Source organism: Cebus imitator, unplaced genomic scaffold (genome assembly GCF_001604975.1).
Source record: "Cebus imitator isolate Cc_AM_T3 unplaced genomic scaffold, Cebus_imitator-1.0 Scaffold109, whole genome shotgun sequence".
NCBI lineage: Eukaryota > Metazoa > Chordata > Mammalia > Primates > Cebidae > Cebus > Cebus imitator.
Genome location: NW_016107424.1, coordinates 639,202 through 664,848, shown reverse-complemented (window position 1 = coordinate 664,848; position 25,647 = coordinate 639,202). Strand labels below are relative to the sequence as shown.

General features: G+C 34.7%; 1 protein-coding gene across 1 annotated transcript; it reads left to right on the top strand.

Moving 5' to 3' along the window:
• CALB1 (calbindin 1) lies at positions 1 to 24,837 on the top strand. Its single transcript, XM_017538060.2, has 11 exons — positions 1 to 280; positions 789 to 865; positions 4,388 to 4,462; positions 13,627 to 13,710; positions 13,810 to 13,866; positions 17,206 to 17,283; positions 19,724 to 19,779; positions 19,866 to 19,905; positions 20,033 to 20,086; positions 22,715 to 22,786; positions 23,129 to 24,837. Exons 1-11 carry the CDS (start codon positions 202 to 204, stop codon positions 23,240 to 23,242), a joined length of 786 nt encoding a protein of 261 aa, XP_017393549.1. The 5' UTR covers positions 1 to 201; the 3' UTR covers positions 23,243 to 24,837.
• The last annotated feature ends 810 nt before the right edge of the window (positions 24,838 to 25,647 follow it).

The window sequence follows — 25,647 nt, the reverse complement described above, 5'->3', positions numbered from 1 at the left end:
ACTGGGTGCGGGGTGTGGGGAGAGAACTCTGGAGGAACGCTGAGCTGAGCAGCACCGAGGACAGCGCCCGGCAGCGCCCGCGCCCAGGTCTCCCTCCGCAGCCCTGACTCGCGCACACGCTGAGCTTTGGCTCACACCCCTCTCGCGCGGACACACAGACACACGCATATCCACACACCCAGGCACACACCCCGCTGTACAATGGCAGAATCCCACCTGCAATCATCCCTCATCACAGCCTCACAGTTTTTCGAGATCTGGCTTCATTTCGACGCTGACGGTGATTATCTTTTCTCTTTTTAACTGTTTCCATGCTCCTTCCCATTCTTTGCCCTCCTTTGAGCCTCCTGATCCCATTATCCCTCCTTTCTATTCTTTACTTCTTCCCCCTTAGGTCTAATCTTATCTTCTTATCTCCCCGACTGGCCGCCAAACCCTCACCCTGAAAGTTTAAATTGTTTCCACCGTAATCCCCAAACCTTAAACTTTTGTCTTTCCAGGAACGGTAATGGTAGAAGGAAAGAAAGAGCAGAAACTGGGGGACACTGCCCCCCAAAGTTTCTGTGACTGCGCTCAGCACCCCAACCATCCTCCTTTACCCTCAGTGGATCTAAAGTTTGATACTCCAGGAGAGGAGCGCTGCCGCGTCTATATGCTTTGCCGGTTAATCAATGTCCAGGGAGGAGCGAGCCTCTCGGGTCGCCAGAAAGATAACTCTCTTGGAAAGTGAACGGGAAAGACACTCAGAATGAGTTATCTGACACCTGGGTGCCTCTTTGTCTTTGCAGGAAGTGGTTACCTGGAAGGAAAGGAGCTGCAGAACTTGATCCAGGAGCTCCAGCAGGCGCGGAAGAAGGCTGGATTGGTAGGTTCAAGCTTGCAAAAGAGGGAAAAAAAGACCTTCAGTCCCCAAATTAAAACATTCTTGTGTTTTCAGAAAAAGCCAGCAGGGTAAAGCGCTTTCTGGGTTATGTAAACGTTTGTTGACTGTGAAAGGAAAGAAAGAACAGTTTTCCTACTCGCATAGGGAGAGAGGGGAAGGGAAAAGAGACAGAGGCGGGGGGAGGGGGAGGGAGGGACAGAAGAAGGGAGGGAAGAGGGAGAAGCAGAGACAGCGAGAAAGAGATTTTGTAAAGGGAAAAACCTTGCTATCTGAAATCAGAGTTTTAAATATATATATTCTATACTAGTATTTGCTTTAATAGATCTTCAAAGAAAGAAGTGTGGGTGCGTGAGATTCTTTAGCGTATCACCACATCTACCATTGAGTTTGATTAGGTAATTTTTAACTTCTCTTTTACTGCGTGAAAAATAAGGGGTGGAAATGCATTTCTGCCCCTTGGTGGTCAAGAAACAGATCTGCAGATTATGGATCTCTTACTCTATCACCAATTATTATTGTTGTGATGTTGATGTAGTTGGGGAGATGAGAAAACATCCTGCCTTGACCCTCTTCACTAGGGGAAAGTTGCCCAACTTGAAGCGTAACTGAATTTAGCAAGAAAAGGTCTTCATTTCTGTTGAAAGCAAGAAACCCAAAAGGTAGAGCAGTAAAAAGTAAAACAATTTTTAAAATTTCATGTTTGTAAAAAAAAAAAAAAAAGCGAAGTGATACTCTGATAGGAAGCAATTGATGGTGTTTTGAAAATGAGCTATGTTGGTTATTTAAGCCATTAGTTAATTAAACAAATGACAATTCTGATTAATTGTAAATGACTCCCTTTGATCATAAGTTAACCTGTTAAGAAAACATGTCCCCATCAAAATAAAATATAATCAGTTTCTAAACATAGATGAGATAGTTGTCTAGAGGAAAATGGGTTAAAAATTGTACTACTCTACTGAGGTTTATGTAACACGGTCTGAGAAGGCAGTCTTGAATTGGGATAGTTACATGTTAATGGTCTTTGACCTTTTTGACTATGTTTAGAAAGAGATTTTACATTACCAATGATGTATATATCATACAGCAGATCACCACCTCTAATATTGAGTGATGTATATAAAATTTAATAATAGAATTATCTCTTTGCGCTATCTAAATTGAAAATTGTGTAATATACATCTCTGTACAGCACATTCAAAAGAATCCCAGAGGGCTCTAAATGTATTATAATTCATTACAGACCTCAGAACTATCAGTTACAAAAATCATTGACCAAATTGACTTTAAACTAGATTGTGCTCTAGGGATTGTTTTACCCAGATTTAATATTATATAAATCTAAAAGCATAACAGAATGGAATAAAAGAGCATTAAAATATTTTATATACTCTCTACCCTCCCAATATCTTATATATTGCCATGTAAATAAATTTATGCAATACTGTCATTATAAACCTATGTATCTTTCGCTAATCTAATAAAAGCAAGTATCTTCCTTATTTAAAAATACATGTTTTAAAATCCAGTTGGAAAAGTCTTACTTTCCATAAAATTTAGATTTAAAACCTTGGAAGATGCTTCCAGCAGCTAAATGACTATATTTCAATTTTTCCAGAAGTAATTTTAATATTGAGATTTATTTTCATCCTAGAAATTTAAATATTCATGAACTTTAAAAAATTGTTTTCTTTTCTTCCTTTTACTTTATACTATTATTTGTACCTTTTTGTAAACAATGTCTTCATGTTGGAGATTTAGAGTTTAATTATTTTTTCTCTGTTTTGGAATATTCAAACCTCCAATTATTAGACTATAATGTAATAATAGTAAACAAGCATAGTTATAGAATCATAACAAGTTTCTTAATGCCTTATTAGCATTTTTCTTGATTGTAAATACAATCTAGATTTTTCTGAATTGAGTATTTTTCTTGATTTGAGTAGTTAAAATCTAAACCAAGATCTGGATTCTGAGTTTCATATAATAGATACATGTTTCACTATATTGCCAACTTCACTGCAGTAAACCTACTCTTATATATTTCTTCTCTTTCTTAATAACACAAAGATTGACCTTATAAACCAGAATTGTTGCATGTCTAGCCATAGGATAACAGATTTTATTGAATTAATGGAAACATTGTTTGGCTTTTCATATTAATAACATGAAATTTCCAAATTTTCACTAGATGAATATAACAATAATGCAATTTAACAATGCAATATATTTTCAGAAACTATCCTTTTACACTAAACATAGTGTTTGGTCTTCATATTTGCACTCATTTTTATACATTTATAATTGGTGGTGATGATGATTATATGTTTTGCACTGTTTAAAAAATAGATTTTGACATACTTGTCAGAAACTTCACAAACTAAATGTCAAGTCTGCTACTTAAACTAGTAGTATTACACCATTTTAAAATTTAAGGACAGATGCTTTGGTTTTTGTTTATGTTAAGGTATATGTAAAAAAAAAAAGTAGGAAGTGATATTCCCACTATTCAGCAAATACAAATTGTAATTTATCTACAGTAAGTATTTTTAAAGACTAAAATACAATTAAATTGCTTTATTACTGTTTATTATCTTAGTTATACTAAAGATGTTTACATTTTCCAAACAGATTTGTAAATACTAGCAATAATGATATTTAGTCTCAATATAGCCTTAAATTATATTAACCTATCTATCCCCAGAGCAATCTTGTGTGGTAGATAATACCACCATCTTGTTAGCTACAATGAAAACTGAGACCTTAATTTGCTTTCCCAAGGACGTGGAATAGAACATTAGTAAGGGCTGACCTATTTTAAATAGGCTTCAGTTAATGCAACAGGGCTATTTTAAATGGGCTATGTTGGAGACCCAAGGGTAAAAACTAAACCTCCTGAACACCAGCTCTATGTTCAGAACACTAGTTTATAGTTCATAGCGCTCTACTTAATTTTTAAATGTATTTAATTGATGAATTCCTCTTTTATGCTTAAAACAATCTTTGCTTACAAAGTGAGTTACTCTTTGACATTCACACTTTTTGCTTGTTCAAACTGAAAACATGTATTACTTTTTATAGATAAAACATTAAGTTAGAATAAGAAAAATGTTATGAGATAGTATAGCAATACAAGATAATCTTTACTGAAGCGAGCAATATTGAAAGTATATTGATGGTGATTATTATATTTAAATTCACTCAAAGTTACAAATGGAATGATTCTGACTATACTTTCAAAGGGTAGCATATTCTCAAAATTAATAATAGAAGATAAATCATAGTAATTGAGAAATAATCATCATGATTATAACTCTTTTATTTGGAACTAATAAATACTGCGTATCAGTTATGCCTTTAATTTTTATGAGACTAGTTCATCAGTATGCATAATTCTAAATGGTTCTAATTTTCATTTTTCTTTGCAGTAAGTTATTAACACCATCACAAGCATAACTGGGAATTTTTTTTACAAACTTCTTACCTGCTTTTATATAATTTTAGGAGTTATCACCTGAAATGAAAACTTTTGTGGATCAGTATGGGCAAAGAGATGATGGAAAAATAGGAATTGTAGAGGTAAGGAATTTATGAATTTTTCTGATTTAGTTTTAATAAATGAATTTCCATTTTGAAGTTGTATTCAAGTCAAATATAATATAACAAGATCCATTCAGAAAGGTTTATTTTACCTAGCTAATACATTATCTTCTGTTCAGAAGCATGCAGTTCAAAAATATTCAGAAATGAAAAACATCTAAGAGTTTGCCTAACCCAGGACCTAAATTTCACATATTACAAAATTGAGACCCTGGAGAAATAAAATGGTTTGTCTCTGGTCATACAGCTGTTTGCTGGCACAGCTGCAGTTAGAGGAACAAATCCTGACTTCTAGATGAGTATCGATCACATTCCATTACCCAGCCTCACTTCAATACAGTGTCTAAGCACATGGTCCATCAGTATTTCCTATCACTTAACAGTGTAGACTTGACTTTTAAAATATAAAGTAAAATGTTTGCAGTTCCCATGAAATATTTACAATCCTTATTTTTCATGGCAAAAAGCTGCATCCTGGTTTGACAATTGGCCTTAGTAAAAACACAAGAATTTAACTAAAGTGAGTGAATATTTTATGATCTGTTATAGGTACAGATTTCTTATGAGTCTCTGAAAGTTAAAACTGTGGGTGTCAAATCTTATCCTTTGACAATGACTTTTCCTATTAAGGGCAACTTATTTTTGTCTGTGAATCAAGGAAGCAAAACGGATTATGCATCAATTCTTCTGCATTCTCAGATTTGTGAGAGCTGTTGCTTCCCTTTCCAGCCTGTGGTGTCTCAGCCTCTTTCTTATCTCTGCAGCCTATTAGAGAAATTGGGTGGAAGCCTTTGTCTAGAAAAATTAATAACGTCATAATTTAAAATATGCCAAATCATAAGCATAATTATGTTATTTATATACTGTTTCTCAGTGTATTAGATTGTAAAGTATTCTGGCTCTCAACATTCAGGAATAATTTACCTTTGATTCAGAGAAATAACCTGGTTTTCAAATAATTGATCTTATAGGACACTTGTGATGCCAATATGAAATACACTTACTTTTAAACAGCTACTACAAATTGAGTTAAGAGAGGACATACTATTATTATCTTTGTAATTAAAATTTTTCCCTGGAGTACATACTTTCCCCTTTACCTATGTGTAACTCATTACTATATAAATAGATAATAGTAGTGGGACTTACAGATTGACATATAGGCCAACTAATCAAGATATAAAGCCATCAAGGATAAGAAAATAACTTTTAAATTAAACATAAATGAGATGAGGTAAATCTAATTATTCAAAACTAGTTTGAAAATATGACATCAGTGAAATTACAGATTGGCTCTTTTAGAATTTGACATACTTTATAATCCTAGTAAAGGAAAGACTGTCACCTTACATTTAACATACTTCACCTTGAAGGACTCTAATGGGCTCAGCTATTTATTCAATTTCATTTCTTCAGCAATACTAAATTGTGCAGCAAAAAGCATTGATGTGATTCACATGGATTTTACATTTTTAAAAGGATAAAATGGATGAGCATGTTTTGAATCCAGGTTTTACTTTATGTAATACAGTCTAATCATTTATGACTTATTATTTGAGCTCTATTTTGAATGAGAGGTTAGAGGCCATGTAGCAGCAGCATTGTCCTGGAGGGTTATTGAAGGAAATTTCCTCAGAAGTTTTAGAAAAGAAACTGTTACAGAAAAGAAAAGGCTTTCTGTGTTAGGAAAGATAGAGAAATATAGATAACAGAAGAGGATAGAGAAGGCAATGAAGTCTGAAATAAAGAGGTGAAAAGCTTTTATAGCAATAAACATAATAAAAGAACTCACATTTGTATAAAATTATAAAATTTACAGAGCGTTTTCAATTATGTTATCTCATTTGGTCTTCATGATAAGAAAATTAAGTAAATTTAAATACAAAATAAAGATCTATTTTATAATCGTGGCATGCGAAGCTTCCATAGAATTTGCCTAAGGTCACAGAAAAAGTAAGAAATAAAGGGTAGAACAGTCAGAACCCAGCCATGTTCCCCCAAACTACTCTGCCTTTTTTTAATAATAAATAATCTGTATATTTTCTGCATTAAAAGGAAAGGTTTTCAGGCTTCAGTTGGTTGATTACTTATGGCAAGGTTCTAAGTTTAGCCGGGTTGAATAGGGATGCACAAAGTGTTCTACAGAGAAGTTATTTGGGCAAAGCACTTGAAACATGATTTCAGCAGAACTTTTGATCAGCTGAAGCAGAAAGAATTTAAAGGGAGACAAATGAGATACATATAAACTGATTGGAAGGTTTTAGTGTCCCAGGACATGGAACTTTTTGCTAGATGAGACTCTTGGGAAGAACTAGCCAACATTTCTCATTTTAAGGAAGAAGAAACTGAAGCCCGAAAAGGCCAAATGATGTATCCAAGGTCCCACTGGTAGGGAGTAACAAAGTCTATATACAGACTTAAATCTCATTCTGATTCTAGAACTCTTTTCATTAACCTGAGCTATCAGCCAAGACATAGGAATAAGGCATCTGGAAGAAGACATTAGTTTGAGAGAAGAGAACTGGAGAATAGGAGAATAAATAGGAGATTGCTTCCACAGTTGATATGCGTGGAAGCAATTGATATGTTGATTCACTCTGTGGTGGTTAAGAGTGAAGAAAAGAGAAATTCTGAAAATAACTGGGAAATAGTTATTAAAAGTTACAGATTACATGTAGAAAATGGGGAGAGGGGAGGAGGAAATGTATGAACTTACATTGTGCTCTCTAGCGTCGCCAGAAAGTTGTATTAAATGAAGTTCATCCTTTCTTTTTCCAATTTGATGTATATCACTTGCTTAGAAATCCTATAAATAATATAGGACATAAATACATAAATTCTAGCCAGCTATAAAGGAATGCAAAATCGTATGTTTTCTAAAATTTATAATAGTCTACCTGTTGACATCAAACACAGATTAACTTTGGTAATCAAAGGGGAAACTAGATGGATTTACTTATATGTTAAGCTCATTTAATAGTTGTACTCACAAACTCATAAAAATCTAATCAAAGTAAACCAAATGATACTCATGCAGTAGTCTGCTCCCCTGATGGAACAGGCCAATTGGTTTGTCTCTGAAAGATGCCATTCAAAAAATTAGAAAATGTAATGGTTAACTTTCAAACTTCTGATTTGATAAAGTTAACTGACACTTTCTAACAACATGCATTTGCTACCTAGAAACAAATATGTTTCTTTCTGAACTTTCTAATTTCATGTCTTTAAATAGATTTAAAAATTCACATAAATACAGTTCAGAAATAAAGAGATTGTTAATACAAACCCAAAACAGGAGCATTCAAATTCTGAGATAATTTAACAAATAAAGTGATGGTCAAAAACTGTTCTAAATTTATTCAGACTAATAGCTCTACCACAAAGAGGGCTTATTAAAATAATTAAAAAGGAAGACTGAATGATTTAGCAGATAATAGACCTTTCTCCTCTGGTATTCACATGAAATGTAGGTATTTCTCTTAAATGGATGTCAAATCTATAAGTTTTTTACCTGATTCTTTGAGCAATGTGTGACAACCTACCGTCCTCTCCATTCTTACTGTTTCTATTTGTCCAGGTCAGTGCATCCACTGAAAAATAGACCTAAAAGCTATTTTAATCCTAAAACTGTAACAACCCTCCCAGGGAAGCAGCTCTTCTCCAGCCTTTCCCTCTTTTCATCTGCAATGGGATTTGAGCCTGTGAGTTTAGCCATGGTAAATAATAATTTTTCATGGAAGACTCTTTTCCACCTCAGATTTTGAGGAAATGACTGACAATGAAATCCGATTTTAAAATTGTCTCTGCATGGATTTTTCTAAATAATTTATTAGGAATTTTTTTATTGAAGATTTTAATGGAGGGTGATGAAGGTAAGGAACAGAGTCTAAAAGCCAAGAAAGTCAGACTCACTGCCTTCAAATCTGGCTCCAACTACAATCTATGTGACAGCAGGGCATTTACCCTCTTTGATCCTGTTTCCTTGGCTGTGAGCAGGAATGACAATGTATTAACTTCATAAGGTTGTTAATGATTATCAGTATCAAATAATGTGTGTTGAACAAATAGCTCAACCCCGGCACACTGTAAAAACTCAACAAATGTATTCTCAATTATTGTTACATATACAATAATAACTTACTAGAAAATCTACCCCAACTTCTGAATGCCAAGCTTTTCCCTCACTTCTGATATAATTTGTCAAATTCAAATTATTAAATTCAAAGAGCTTTACATTTTTGATAGTTATTTACCTTTCAGATTTTCTGGACTTACTTCTCACTGGCTAGGGAAAATGTTTTTCCGATTCTCAAGTGAAAAAAAATTAATGCTTGGCTAATACATGTTCAAGAATGTCACCATACCATGATTGTCTTTAAAAGCTAGGAATTCTGCCTCATGTGCACTGTGATGTAATTTGTATCACTAATGAAGTAGCCTTTCATGTATCCTCTCCTCACAACTAGAACTTAGCTTTATTGTTATATTTATCACCTGCTTTGAAATTGTCAGGGGAAAAGTTGTTTGAAAGTATCTGTCTCCCTATACGGTTCTCACTAGTTGTGACTGTGGTCACCAGCACAGTGCCTCATATTTAGTAGCCAAATGAGCCATGGCAAGGGATTTCAACTTACTCCAAAACATCAGGCAAGGGCTCTGTATTATGCTAGAAATAAAATAGAGATGTAAAGACCCCTGTTATGGGTAGAGTTCCCTGGGAAGTAGAACTGAGTGGAAGAGCAGCAATGAGCAGGTTTATTAGGAAGTGCTCTTGGGATCAGTACCCCTGGGATAGTAGTGAAGAGAATAGGTCTGGGCAGAGGGAGAAGCCGGGCTGTGACACAGTCTCAACAGAGACATCAGCTGACCCTACAGTGAGTTCTGAAGCTGGGATGACCCTTCCGGAATGTCTCTAGTTTTGAGTGAGAGGATTGGGCCTTTATATCCTGTGCTGATCAGTCATAGGATACCACCTCCTTGGGGACACAGCTCTCTTCACTCCAGGTATTCCTTCAATGGGCCCTGACAGGTGAGGCTGCAGCAACACTCCCAGCACTTGAAGGGAGCGCTGGCATATCACAATGTCCACCCCAACCCCTATTCACAGCTTAGTAATAAGTTATTGAAATTATCTCCAAAGGAACTTTACCTCCATTTATTTACAGCCTATCCTGATACTAGACAAATAGTTAATTGACTTTATGCATTGCTTCAATAAAATATTTAATAAAATTTGTGCAGTTGCTGGGCAAAGAAATAGTAAATAAGACACAGACCCCATCCTCAAGGAGCATGTTGACTGGCAGGGGAGACAGGCAAGTAGAAAGTTGTTTTTTTTCCTGCTCTTGAGGACAGGCAACTAGTTCTCAGAAATGAAGCTCTGAGGGATTCTGCTTATTTCCATAGCTACCTGCCTTCCACACATCCCCTTGATACTCTTCACTCTCTTATCCAACTCATAAAAAAGTTTTGAGAGTTTATAAAAGAGCAGGCAGGGAGCCCAAAAACTATGGAATCACCAATAATACTGGATTAGAAAGTATTGGGTACTTCTATGAACAGCAGTGACAGCATATCTGAGAATAAAGTAACTGTACTTAATGCCTCCTATATGAAAGACCTTTGGCACATTGTAGGCATGGCCATAAAGGCTACAGCTAGAGAATTACTGTGCCCAGCTCTGAAACTTGAATATTGATTTATACACATTGACAGAAGAACCAAGAGACAACACACGACCACCACATTGTAAACACATCTTAAGAAAGATTTCTTTATATTCACTGTAGCCACACCCTATAGATACATATACATATCTTTCATTAAGTGTCTCGTTTGTCTTACAATAGTCTTTCATGTGCTTAAGACTCCTTTCTAACATTTATAAAATAGGATGGTACTGAGTGTAACAGTAACAGTTCAGTGAAATTAAAACAGATTGAATATGTTGCACATAGATGTAATCTGTAATTTCAATAATTTAAGTATAAGACCAAAGCAGTGTGGGCAAGAAATATACATTTACAGTAGACATGAAGAGCAATTTTACTATCTCTGTATCTGACATTTAGGAGACCTCTGAACTTTATGAGTTACATGAACTTTTATTTTGAAACGAAGACAATTTCCCTAATTTTACATTTAGTGATTGCTTACTAGCTCATTCTTTTATCTTTTCTGTTTTTATGTATTCAGTGGATTTGAAGATATAAAATTTAAAGAAAAATTATTCCTTTTTGTTCAAAGCAATAAACATTAATTATAAAAATCCAAACAAAATAGAAAATTATAATGAAGATAAGCAAACAACACTCTAAATCCTTTTAAGTAGGTATTTTTAATAAAGTAAAATTACCAACTAATTCACAAGTATTTATTTCAGGCGTATAACATGCTAGATACCATGCTGGATATTCAGGGGATGCAGAAAAGTATTATTCCCTGCCCTCTTGAAATTAATGGTCTATAGGAAGGTCACCTAAAAACTCTAAGAAGTATCTAACAAGTTGCATACTAATAAAGGACAAGTTGGTATTAGCTATCACCTGTTTCCTAAATGAACACTTATGTTCATGCAAAACCTTAATAAAATGTAGCTAGGCCTTCTACATCATGCAGACCCTCCAAAATGTATATGTAACATCCAGTTCCATTTTTTAATCTTTCTCTTAAAATGTCTGCCTCTGACATATTTTCTTCCTTTTTCATGTGTTATATTGCCTTCCATCTTTGTTCCCTCTTCATTCTTGGGTTACTTTTTCTTCTCTTCCCTTCTTCTTTAAAATCCTCAAATAGACATTCTTCAGAATGCTTCCAGGAAAGTATTATAGATGAGGCCAGGCTCAACAAAAGACTGGAGGGTGTGAGTGCTTCTCCCTCCTCCAGAGCCCCTCTCCATGCCTAGTCCACCCACTACCATTCTCCCTCCCTTCTCCTCTTCTTCCTTGGCTCTGGAGGAGACCTACATTCTAGGCCTAACTTGCCAGGTATCTGGATACTTTAATAATGAAAATAATTGATAGTTATTTTCCACTAGCAGCCCACTTGCAGATGAGGAAAAAAATGGGGGCGGGGGGTGTAAGGAAGACGGGGTTCTAGATTTCAATAACAGCCTATCATATTCAAACTATCTCATTGTCACCTGTGAAAATCACCAACAAATTCATTATTTACAGTCCAAGAGCAAAGAAGCAGCCAAACTATTCTATTACTGTCTTCAAGAAGCATGTTGTTGACTTAATCTACTAGTAATCACCAAATTAAAGTGATTTTCAGTCTGCCAATCATCAGGTCAAGTCATTCGACCTCTTCAGGCCTTAGCACCCTCAGCTGAAAAATGTGGTCTCTGAATAAATATATTATTTATTGAATAAATATATTATTTATTCAATGAATAAATATAAATAAATAAATAATTATTTCTGAGGTATAAAATTTTATGATTTGAGTATTCAAAGGAATTGAAAGAATGCAAAGGTCACAGAAGTATGTCCTGAGTTTAATAAGGGACCTGGATAACACACACACACACACACACACACACACACACANCCATACACACACACACACACACACACACACACACACACACACACACACACACACACTGCAATGATGCAAATGTGTTTATGTACCAAAAGCTAATTACATTTTTTAAAAGTACTGGAACATTATAAACCCCCATTTTCACTTTTTAGATATATTATCATCTACCCACACTAGTGACCTTCCTTTAAAAATAAATAAGAAAATGTTTTATGACTAGATAGGTCATATTAATAGGTCATATTAAACTTTATATGAGGTTTGGCCATTTCTCTTAGTCTCACCCACATATGTAGTGCCTGTAAATCTAGTGGTTTTAATTTGAAATATTATTTCAAAAAGCTAAAAATAAGTTAAAGGGCATACACAGGTATAACAAAAATGAGATTGCTTACATATATCATAGAATAGTGCATTTTAAATTTTTAAATTTAAACCTAAAAGGATGAATTTAAAAAAATAATTGTGATAATCTTTTCTATAACTTGGTAGAACTTTTTGAACTTACTGTGACTTTAAGGCTGATCTAGACTACAGGCTCTTGGCCTAAAATCCAGGGAAGAAGGTCCATGCCTGTGATTCAGGGAATTCATGAAATCCTGGAAATCAGATGACATATAGTGTGTGTAGATTCATTCTTTAATGGTGAAAATGCAGTGCTTCCAACAGAAGACGTTTTGATTCCAATATATTCAAGAAACACTGGCTTCTATTTCAAGTTCTTGTTTTAGTGATGAGGGTACTGAAGTCCAGAAATGGCTCGGGGTTGCTGGGGACCACAGCTAATTAGCTGCTGGGCCAGAAATAGATCTCGCATCTGCAGTGGAGCCATCAATCCAGCTGCTTCCTTCTCTGCATGCAATAGATTAGTCATAAAATGGGATATGGAATCCTTTTTTCTTCCAGAAAAAAAATAGAGGAGGATTGAAGTTATGAAATGACATCTAAGGAAAAATATCATAGAGGCATGCCATGGAGATCAGAAAATAAACCCCAGCCCTGGATTCAGGCAATGGATGTCCTTTCAGCAGAAAGCAACAATTTGAGGACTGGCTTTTCCTATTCCTGTTTAATGCCCCACCATTCATGGTGAATTTCTTTTCCGTTGCCTTACAGTTGTCCTTGGTTTATCTTCCCTTGTATCTCATAGCAGGCTTTCTCCTCGGGTGTGAGAATGCATTTTCCCCCTTCACTCCCTTCCCCTACATGTATGTTCCTCACGGTTTTTTCACTTCACATGCCATTCTGTGCACCCTGTGAGAAGAGGGCCCTGATCTGTGGCATAGAACGCATGAAGGATTCAAGCCAACAGAACGAATCTGCCTGAATGTCCAGCAGACAAGCGGCCATGCTAGTTCTTCCTGAGCACAGGTCTGCTGCAGCCACCTCACTGGCCCAAGAACCAAGCACACAAGGGCACACAAGCATTGAAGAAATGATAGGAAAGTACCAGAAACGGAACGCCGACTCTAATGTTTTTGTTCTACTTTTCTAGCCTGTGAGGGAACACGCTGAAGAAAAACTAAGCAGCAGGTGATGACAGAGACTTGTTTTTGAGCTCCTTACAACACGTTTCTCTCTTTTTAAATCTTTTCCAGTTGGCTCACATATTACCCACAGAAGAGAATTTCCTGCTGCTCTTCCGATGCCAGCAGCTGAAGTCCTGTGAGGAATTCATGAAGGTATAAGAAAGTTGTCCCTTTAAGAAAGCTGCTGAAAGTAGGAAAATTGTTTGTTTTATTAAAAATGTGTTTGTTTTCCTTATCCAAAATTATTTACAGACATGGAGAAAATATGATACTGACCACAGTGGTTTCATAGAAACTGAGGAGCTTAAGGTAAGCAAATAAAAACCTGTGCTAACTTTTTCCTTTCAAATGCAATTACGAACTAAGAGCTTCCTAGCTTTTTAAAAAACCTCCCACAAAAGAAACTAATGTTGAACAGTGTCACATTTTCACCTACTCTTCGACATTGTTAATGAAGTACCAGATCAAAGAAGACTTCAATTGCTTCTTAAAATTCTGTAGAGTAATGCAATAAATAAACATTTTCTGTGGAGTATACAAATAAAAGACAGACAGACATAATTATAGATAAGCCGAATAAGCCATTCATTTTATTGAAATTTGAAGTTTTACTTCTCAAAATAAACACATATGGATTTTCTTACAAAAGAAAAAGTTACTGAATAGCTACTGTATGCCAACTATTTTACACATAATGTCTTATTTAATCTTTGCATGAGTTCTATGAGATTTTATTACCCCAGTGAGGAAGAGTTGAGAGAAGTTAAATGACATACTGAAGGCCACACAGAAATCGGAGAGAGGCATGATGTGCAAATCTAGGCTAGTCTGCCTCCAAGGCCTGTAGACATTCTGTACAACCTACTGTCTCTCAACAACAACGATGATAAAGAAAAATCTCCTATAATTAAAATTTTGAAAAATTGTAACTGAGAAAATGAATTTGTCACTTAAGAAAGATATAAAAGAAAAGGCAGAGATATGAAATCAAGTCTTACCTCATTAATTACATCTTTCTAATTTTCTTTAATCTTTAAAATGAGGGTAATAAATCCTTCCTCTCAGGCTTATTGTGAAGCTCCAGTAATATTCTGCACATGAAAGCTTTTGTGACATGTAGCATATAATAAATTATATTATTCATGAACTCAATTTACTAGCCTTTCATGAATATGGAAGTATTCTTCTCATTTCCTCAGACCGATCCCAAAACATGTCCATCTGAAAGACCCTACTTTTTTTTTTTTTTTTTTTTTGAGACGGAGTTTCACTCATGTTACCCAGGCTGGAGTGCAATGGCACGATCTCGGCTCACCGCAACCTCCGCCTCCTGGGTTCAGGCAATTCTCCTGCCTCAGCCTCCCGAGCAGCTGGGATTACAGGCACGCGCCACCATGCCCAGCTAATTTTTTGTATTTTTAGTAGAGACGGGGTTTCACCATGTTGACCAGGATGGTCTCGATCTCTTGACCTCGTGATCCACCCGCCTCGGCCTCCCAAAGTGCTGGGATTACAGGCTTGAGCCACCGCGCCCGGCTAGACCCTACTTTTTCTATTTTTAAAATATAGAGTGACTAAAATATAAGTGAGTTAATGTTTATTGACTGTGTGTCAGGCAGAGTACAAGGTACCAAGGTGCTTGAAATGTATTTTAACATTTAATCCTCACAGAAAATATGCAAAGCCGGTATTATCACTCGTAATATACAAGCAGTGAGATTGGGGTGCAGAGAGATCTAATTAGAGAGATCTTTAAAAATCTCTCTAATTTTTTAAGATTACACAGCTACCTAAGAACAGAACCTAGATTTGGACCTAGAATGTCTGATTATGCTAAGAATGATACCCCACCCCACCCCACCACAGCACTGCACTCTTTCAGACTTCATTTATTAAGAGCTACGTCTTTTGCTGCTATGCCGGGAAATAGGAATATCAAACAGTGCTAGTCATAATTCAACGTAGTTTGAGTAGAATACAATTTTAAAGATGGAACTGGGACATTTGGACCATGGCAAAATGGCTAAAACATATTCAAGTGTATCCTCTTGAAAATGTAAGCATTTTGAAGTCACTGAAAATAATGTATTGACAAACTTGCAGCTCAGCAACCCACAAGGTGACAGTTAAGTCACTGTGTTTTTATTTTATTAGTTAGACCAAAAATATTCTTTTAAAGATCCTTTCTAGTTCAAAATGAAAACCTTGTTCATTTCCAATACTGACCTCAAAATATTCTAAAAGTCTCCTTTGTTCTAAATTTTATTCTCAGAAAGAGATTCTAAATAGAAGTCCTCTTCCCTGGGGAATTTTGAAGATAAGTTGGCATTCTTTTTTAATGGATCTTTCAAGAAAGCTAATTTTAAGATCCATAATAGAGTAAAACATCACTTGCTCTCAGACACGACTTTGAATCTCTGCGTCCCAAAGTTTCTCCCAGGCTATTTTTGTGACCACCATTTTAGTCTCTGATGAGGCTTTTTAACCCAATTAATCTCTGACAAAAGCCCTGTAAGGCTCAAAAATAAAATTCAACCCCAACAGATAACTGAATTTTCCATGCTTCTCTTTGGATTTAAAGTGGAATATTTAAAGTAAAAATATTTATCAAACTAAGAAAAGGGTCTCTTTCCTTTTAAAAAGCGTTATCAAATCAGCCCAGAACTGGTACAGTCCTGAGGGAGATAAACCATTGCTGAATTGAAAAAAATCTAACCCTTAAATAATATCTGGATACAGTATCTGCCCAGTTTTTCCTAATTGCATTCATTTTCTGAGAAAATAAAGGAGTTACGAATGAACAGCACTAAACAAAATGAGTGACTATTATATGCTTAAGTGCTTACATGCCACTTACATGGCAAATCTTTGTAAAGCTTTTATTTGATTTACATTTCTGTTAAAAAAATTAAATTCACTCCTAAGCTCCAGCTGTCAAGTTAATAATCATCTTGTTTTTCATCCTTCCCACTTCAATCTCTATTTTAATATGATTCATATATCTTTCAAAGATTCAATGACATCATCTGTGGCCAATTTTGTTAATTTGAATAGTCAGCGGAAGCATTTTAACCAAAGTGCTTTGGACTGCATCAAGCCAAAAACTAACCAACTGGCCCTCTGGAGAAATGAGCATTATAGTAGCTATAAACTGATGTGTAAATACAGCCTGGGGTGGGGGGAGGCAGAAGTAGATTTGAAATTAGAGATAGGTCTCTATCTGGTTTACTAATAATTTTTTGTACATATTCCAAAGGTATAAAGGCCCTTGTGCTTCTTGCAGAACAATCCCTTGAGTACCTGTGAAGGTATCAGTAAGCAGAAATGCATCCACTGGGCTGGCTGGTTTTAAAAGGTTTTATTCAGATTAATTGAAATCATGAAATCATGGTAATGCATGGATAATGACCAATCAAGTCTCAGTAAAAAGCAGGTATTATTCCTGTCAGAGGGAGTTTCATTGCTGGAATACCAAGAGGACCACCTGGTTGGTCTTTCCTCTATTATAAGTTCCCCTACTCACCTGCTTCTACCCTCAAAAAGAGACTTTCTTTGCATTCCTGGTATGTCCTGTTCCAAGGCATTCTGAAATGAAAGTAGACAATATATTGTCAATGAAATTTATCTAAATGTTCTTTGTTTTAACAGAACTTTCTAAAAGACCTGCTGGAAAAGGCAAACAAGACTGTTGATGACACAAAATTAGCTGAGTATACAGACCTAATGGTAAGACTGATCTTGTAAAGATGGCAGCTAAGAGCTCATGAAATAGTATAATGTTCTTGCTAATTCTCAAGACTACACAGGATGAAATAAATAAGCAGTGGTGTGGGTATCATATGCACATAGGTAGAATTCCATTTGAAAACTGAAATACTTAGGGATGCTAACATCTTGTCATTTTGTGTGCTGCAGACATTGGCTTTGAGACTCAACATATGAGCATTTTCTTTCCTGTAGAGCTGTGTAATTTTTATCTATCAAAAGATGACTTGCTTTTCTTCCAAAGCTAGTGTAATTATATCACTAAATTATATAACTTACACATGTATAAGGTAAACTATATATATATAAATTATATCACCAAAAACTCACTTATTATAGAGGTCCTGAATCCATTTTTATCATAGTTTGGGAAATCATACTTTGTTAGAGTTTAAAGAGGCTGTCTAGCTACTTTATTAATTAAGCAACTTAAAATGGGTTTCCTTCTTTCTTTTGATTTTTGTTATTTGGTGGTTTTATATTGGTGCTTAGGGTGAGGAAATCTAAATATGCCCTGAGGCTGATGCTATGGTAAATAATGATGTCTAATATCTTCTATAGAATGTTGATAATAGAGCCAAGAAAACTGTTTTACACATAGGCACCTACTGTTTTAGGGGGAAAAAATGAGCAAATAAATAAGGTTCCAGATAAAATAAACCAATGTCTATGAAGTTAGTTTCTATTGGATGAAGTTTGCTTATTTTGACTCATCACAGAAGTAGGATTACCAGGAGATGCATATATTCATACATGCTTTCAGTACAGTGAAGGTACTGTGAATTCTTATGCCATGGATTTAAATCAATAAACCATAAACATAGCTCTATACTATAGAAGCTCCTGTTATATTATATTAAAGGAGTTAGACTTTTTAATTACTCTGAGAAACAATCTTATAAAGGGTTTGATTACATTTGATGTAACCAAGGTTTGCTTTCAGCATCTCAGCTTACTTTTATGGGAGTGGGGGGCCGGGGGGGGTGGAAAACCTACCAGAACTTTACTATTGCCTTATTCACTAAACAGTGTTATTATAAAGTGGGGCTACGCTTTAGTTTCAAAACAACCAAAAAGGTTTTCATGATCATCTTTAATTCCTCATTACATCTCCACTTACAACAGCAATAGCAAACAAATGAGGGAGAGTTTCTTGCTATGTGCCACAATCGGCAGATCTAAGCTCTGAAAAAGTTTTGGGTAATGGACAATAACCTACATTTATCAATTTTCCACTTTGTTCCAATCTTAAGGGATGCCTATTTAAAGAAAGGCTCCTTTCCAGGTAGAATATTGAAGCAGTCTTCCAAAACCCACTCAGATGGGAGTTTCCCTCTGTTGGATTGGCCCGACATTATCTGATTAAATGTCATAAACCAGTTCAAATCCAGGAAGCAAATTAATCAAGAGCTAATTAAAATTTAAATATATATGCTGGGAAATATTTCCCTATGGGCACAAAACTAAGTGATCGAGCTGTCCAGTATCTTGGTAGAGAGTGTGACAATATCAGATTATTACGGTCAATGGACCGTAATGGACTGTTTTGTCAGCATGTGACCCTGAAAAAATCCGCCTCCTACAAAAGATTCTTAGAACATCTTAAATCATAGAATACTCTTCATTTCCTCCTTAAAAAGATGTCACTAAACCTATATCCATTATAACACTGGACACATTCTGTTCTTTAAAAACAATGTTAATTTTTCACATATTTAGTGTTCATTTAGTATATACATTTTATATACGTAATGTAATTAATATATACTACTTTGATATACTATACCAATAGTTGCTACTGTCTAAAAAGATGAATGCTTCCCAAATATGGGTATGAGTGTGTTTACATCTGGATGTGTCTTTGTGAATGATGTCTATATAAGTGCAATGGGAAGTTGGAGGGCTTTATTGAGTTTCTTATGCCCAATAGAAAATAAAACAATTCAAAAATTATTCAAAAATTCTATTCTCTACAGATTTATTTGTTATCTGTTTTCTGCTTCTGTTTGTGCTGTTCTATGCTCTAAAAGGTTGAAATAAATTAAATATTTATTTTCCTATTGGAGAGACTCCAGAAATGCAGTAAACCGTCAGACGCCATCCCTCCCACATCTTGACACATATAAAAATGTATTTGCAATTTAAAAAGTAACAGTGTTCTAGGAACTTAGCTAAGACTACTACTGCTGTTTGACTATTCTATATTATTCTGATAAACTATAGCAATTGACACATTACAGAACTGAAAATTCACATTGAAAGTTTAGCAGTTCTAGTTTCTAAAATTTTACTGTATATATACAAGTAGTTGATAACTCAAGCAGCTTTATTTTGAAGTTCATCTCCTTCATGCAATAAATCATTCCTCAAATAGCTAGAATAATGGCATTCTATCTTTCAGCTGAAACTATTTGATTCAAATAATGATGGGAAGCTGGAGTTAACTGAGATGGCCAGGTGAGTTTAGGAATCATAAAAAATGTTATCATAAGTGGGTCCTTTTCAAAAAATATAATAATTAATATATTGTTTTCTCTCAAAAGGTTACTGCCAGTGCAGGAGAATTTTCTTCTTAAATTCCAGGTATTTAACTTTTTACTATCTTAAATAATATTTTCCTTGAAAAGCTAGAATGTGGGAAACTTGTCAAGGGAAACATACTGAAACATAGTAATAGCATTTTAACATTTACTCTCTTCGCTGTCTTTAGGGAATCAAAATGTGTGGGAAAGAGTTCAATAAGGCTTTTGAGCTCTATGATCAGGTAAAAAATTATTACTTTTTTCCTTTTTTATTGCAGTAAGAACACTTAACATGAGATCTTAACAAATTTTTAAGTTTAAAATAAACTATAGAGACAATATTGACAGATCTTTAGAATTCACTCATCTAATATAATCAAGACTTTATGCTCATTGATTAGTAACACTTCATTTCTCCTTCCTCCAGCCCTGACAATAACATTCTATTTTATGAGTGTGACTATTTTAGATACCTCATATAAGTGGCATCATGCAGTATTTGTCTTATGCTGATATTGCTTGATCATATGTAGTTCTATTTTTAATTTTTTGAGTACTCTCCACACTGTTTTTCATAATGGATGCACCATATTTGCATGTCCACAAATGTGTATAAGAGTTCCAATTTCTCTTCATTCTCACTAACACTTGTGTTTTATCTTTTTGATAGCCATTCTAACAGGTGTCAGGTGTTCTCTTAATTTTTATTTCTCTGATTAGGAATGTTGAGCATTTTCTCATTTACCTGTTGGCCATTTATATATCCTTTTTGGATAAATGTCTTCTCAATTTATTAACCCTTTTTTTAAATTGGATTATTCATTTTTTGCTATTGAGTTATAGTTCTTTACGAATTTTGGAAATTAACCATTTTGGGGATGTGGTTTACAAATATTTTCTCCCATTCTGTAGGCTGCTTTTGCACTCTGTTGATTTGTTTCCTTTGCTGTGCAGAAGGGCTTAAGTTTGATGTAGTCTCACTTGTCTATTTTTGCTTGTATTACCTTTGCTTATGGTTTCATATCCACGAAATCATTTCTAAGACCAAAGCCATAAAGGCTTTTTTAATGTTTGTTTGCTTCTAGGAGTTTTACAGTTTCAGACCTTACATTTAATTTTTTAATCTATTTTGAATTTATTTTTATATGGTGTAAGCTAAAAGTTCAATTTCATTCTTTTGCATGTGGCTGTACAGTTAACCCAACACCGTTTGTTGAAAAAAAGCTATCCTTTTCCCATTTTGTGTTTTTGGCACCCTTTTCAAAGATCAGTTGACCATAACATATGAAACCGAGAGCTCATTAGTTTATGTTTCTATTTTTGCTTCAGTGCCCTACTGTTTTAATCAATGTAGCTTGTGATATATTTTGAAATCAAGAAGTGTGATATCTCCAGGTTTGTTCTTCTTTCTCAAGATGATTCTTGGCTATTTGGGGTCTTTTGTGGTTCCGTATGAATTTTAGTATTTTTTTATTTGTATAAATATTGCCATTGGGATTTTGGAAGTGATTGCATTGAATCTGTAGATGTGCTTGAGTAGTATAGACATTTTAACAATATTAAGCCTTCCAATCCATAAACACAGGATGTCTTTCCATTTGTTTATGTCTTTGTTAACTTCTTTCAACAGTATTTTATAATTTTCAATGTATAAGTTTTTCATCTCAGTTAACTTTATTCCTAAGTATTTTATTCTTTTGGTGCTATTGTAAATAGGATTTTCTAATTTCCATTTCAGATCGTTTATCATCATAACTAATTTTCAATTGTTAATTTTGCATCCTACAAGTTTATGTAATTTGTTTACTAATTTGAAGTGTTTTGTGAAGTCTTTAGGGTTTTCTTTTTATATAAAGAAAATCATTTTTATATGAAGAAAACTATTTTTATATAAAGAAAATAATTATTAAAATTACACAACCAACTCATTCTTTTCATAGGAAAGATATTATGGTATGTCCAAATTACACAAACCTTGATTCGAATCCCACATTATGATTTACCTGCTTTGAGACTTTGAACAAGATACCGAACTCATGGGAGCCTCAATTTCTTCATTTGTAAACAAGAGATAATAATAACACCAGTTTGCAGGATTGAATGAGGATTAAGCTAGGGGAAAATGTCCAGCAAAATAAAGGTTATTTGTGATGTCACTAGGTCACACCCTTTGCTTCTAATTTGTTTACTCCTGGACCTGTGGCCTCTAGTAGAACTCTGCCACCCCCTGCTGTGACATGGAACAACATACCTTCCCGAGCCCTGTTTTCCTCACTTGTCCCAGAAGATATTATTAACATTAAGTGAATTACTAACATTAAGTGAATTACATGTGTAAGTACTTTGAAAAGTTCAAGATATTATACAAATGTAAGGTACTGAATGAGAGGTAACTAATACCTTGCATATCTTACAACTTTGGAGTAGCTAAAAACTTGGGTGGCCTGACATAACAGATTAGAGTGTCTGCCATGTATGCAGTTGGGAGATTTTCTAGAAGAGAAAACCAAACACTGCATGTTCTCACTCATAAGTGAGTGTTGAGCAATGAGAGCACACAGACACAAGGAGGGGAACATCACATACTGGGGCCTGGGGGGTGGGGGCTAAGGGAGGAATAGCAGTGGGTTGGGGGATAGGGGAGGAATAGCATTAGGAAAAATACCTAATGTAGATGACGGGGCGATGGATGCAGCGAACCACCACCATGGCACGTGTATACCTATGTAACAAACCTGCACGATCTGCACACATACCCCAGAACTTAGAGTATAATTTTTTAAAAAAAGATTCCAATTATTTCCATTTACTTCATTTCCCACTACTGTAGATCAAGTTGGTTGTATACTATTTTATTTCCCCTCCCCTAGGATGGCAATGGATACATAGATGAAAATGAACTGGATGCTTTACTGAAGGATCTGTGTGAGAAGAATAAACAGGTAACTTAGTTACCGTGGCACTTGCTTCTTAAGCAGACTCTATGGATCCATCCAAAAGCAACCGCACATTCATTTTGGAAATCTACTTTAAAAATTTATAAAGGAGCAGAAATAGAATTCAATTCTTAACTCAATTTAGTTCTGGCCTAAATCAGGGTAACTGTGATAAACAGATTTTAAAAACAACCTTGTGATCATTCGCATTTGTATAAGAATTTAATCCAGCTGTTTTGTTAATGGATTGATGTAACAAGTAGTTTTCATCTCACATTTTATCACTTGACAGTGGTTAATTAACTTCCATATTTAACTGGATTACAATGCCATTTATGTTCTATACAGGATCTGGATATTAATAATATTACAACATACAAGAAGAACATAATGGCTTTGTCGGATGGAGGGAAGCTGTACCGAACGGATCTTGCTCTTATTCTCTGTGCTGGGGATAACTAGAATTGGTGGCCACAACCACTTGCTAGTGATACATTGTATCTAAAAAATAACTGTGCACTGTTAAGGGAGTAGGCTGTATTTTCTTTTATATATGTAAATTTAACTGCATATAGATAATCATCCAGGATGTGTGGCTCATTCTTTTCAGCTTGTTTCTATACTGTTTGTAATATACAGTTTTTGTAACTATATGATTGAAAAGAAGAAAGTCTATGCTTAGGCCAGTCAGTACACCCAATTTAAAAAAATAACATAATCTTGCTTTCATAAATATAGTTGAACAAGATTTCCCTAAAAATTCCACCAAGATTCATCTCTAAAATTCCTGTCTCTGATGTGCAAATGCATATTTGTCACTGAATAATGGAATTATACATGACAAGCCAAACATTCTTATTTTAGACAATCATCAAACTGTCCCACAAAATATTTCTAAGCTATATTTCCCACTATATTAGGAGGAATGTGCTTTTGCATCTAAAATACTCATCAAAATAGCAATAAATAGTTAATTGTGGCTTTATGAAGTTAACAGTCTCATTACAGATTTAGTTTGCCAATCAACAGCAGGTCTACTGCTTGAATCCATACAAAACCATCAGTTCAAGTTGATATGGTAGCAAGGGAAGGGTGCACCAGATGACACATAAATCTGTCTGATTCTATGCCTGTATTTCCAACAACCTACTGTCAGAGAATATGACCTAAATCCATTTTCTAAACTGTTTTCACGTGTTGCAGATTATAATTATTCTAGTCAACTGCTGTTTTATGTCATATTCTGTGTAATCTCTGATTAAATTTAATATACTGCGTATTCTGGTGTCTAGTTTGCATACTTCCTGGATTTTCTTTCTATATAGAACTGTTCATTTCCACCAAGGGTATCTGCTGCCTCTGAAAATATTTTTTTCTAGCTATAACAACTCTATTTTTTACTACATAATTAAATTTTAATGTAAAATTCATAGCATCCTGATTATTGAATGTTGTATCATCAATACTTTTGTGTACTCTGTGGATTCTATATTTCATATTGAGATCAGCATTCAGTATAGTTCTATTTCTATCTGCAAATAGTTTCAAATGAGTTTAAAAAATAACATCTGAAAAGAAATGCTAATGTAATCATTTATCTTATCTAGCAAGAAGATTCTAAAACATTCTTTAACACACATCTAAGTGACAGTTTCACATACTTGTAGCTAGAATATCCTATACTGGTTTTAGTTGACATGTAACAGTTGGTGATTTTAGATTCTATGATTGTGAAACAGGGAGCTATGAGAGATGTGTCCATGTGAAATTTACAGTTACTGCCTAAGAGCTAATGATCATTCTGGGTCAGCTTGAATGTCCTCATTCTATAAATTCAACACTTGCTTTCTGAATTCATAAAAAAATAACAAAAAAAAATGTGAGCTATCTGTTTCCCTCAAGAACAAATAGAAATGAGATCTGCCAAAAACTAAAATTCATTAAATGATGTGAGTGAGTGAGTGGGAGATTGGCTTTGCCTTTAGCGTGTAAATGGAAGCACTGACATTAGACTGAATTTAACTACTAACAATAAATAAAGAAGAAAATAACCTTAATCTCTTGTATTTGTTTCTTCTTCAAAATCTCAGCTGACATGCAATTCAGGATGGATCCAGGTGGAAATGTAGGATGCTCAAATTATTATGGCCTAAGGAATCTAAATAAACACAAATTGACTCTGTGAAATACTGGATGCTTCATTAAATTCAGGGGTGTCTCTAATATTAAAATTTACAAAGAAATCTCAAAGTATCCAAATATTTCAAGTTTTCTGCCCAAATGACATAGTCAAATATTTCTTCATGAAAGATCTCCAAAGGAATAATAGGAACATACAGAATTTTCCTAAATTTCTTTCATAGATAACTAATAAAACTGAATAGTTAATAGTTATCACAGAAAAATAACTGTTCACTACCAAGTATGCATCAAAACTCTACCGGGTATGGCATTCTTACAGTAACAGCATGGGCAAAGAAAGAAAAACAACAAAAACAAATTATGTTAGGGAAGTATCTGAAGAGACTTCCTAGAAAGCTGGTAACGATAACTGTCATGAAGCTAGCAACAGGACTATCATGGTTAACTTTAATTCCTGAGCACTTTATCAAGGAAAGAAATTCCTACACCTCAGTTACATCAGTCACACTTACCTATACATGACAGATCTGCTTCCTCAAGGAGAGAAAATAGTGAAGAAAGAAAAAAAATGAATCTAGAAAGGCAAATATAAAATTACTGGCACTACCTTCATACCACAAACAAAATTCATTCCAAGTTTATTATCAATATAAATGTGAAACATATGTAAACAACACAGGAAAATATCTTCAGTATCTCATGCATGAAAATACTTCTTCACATCC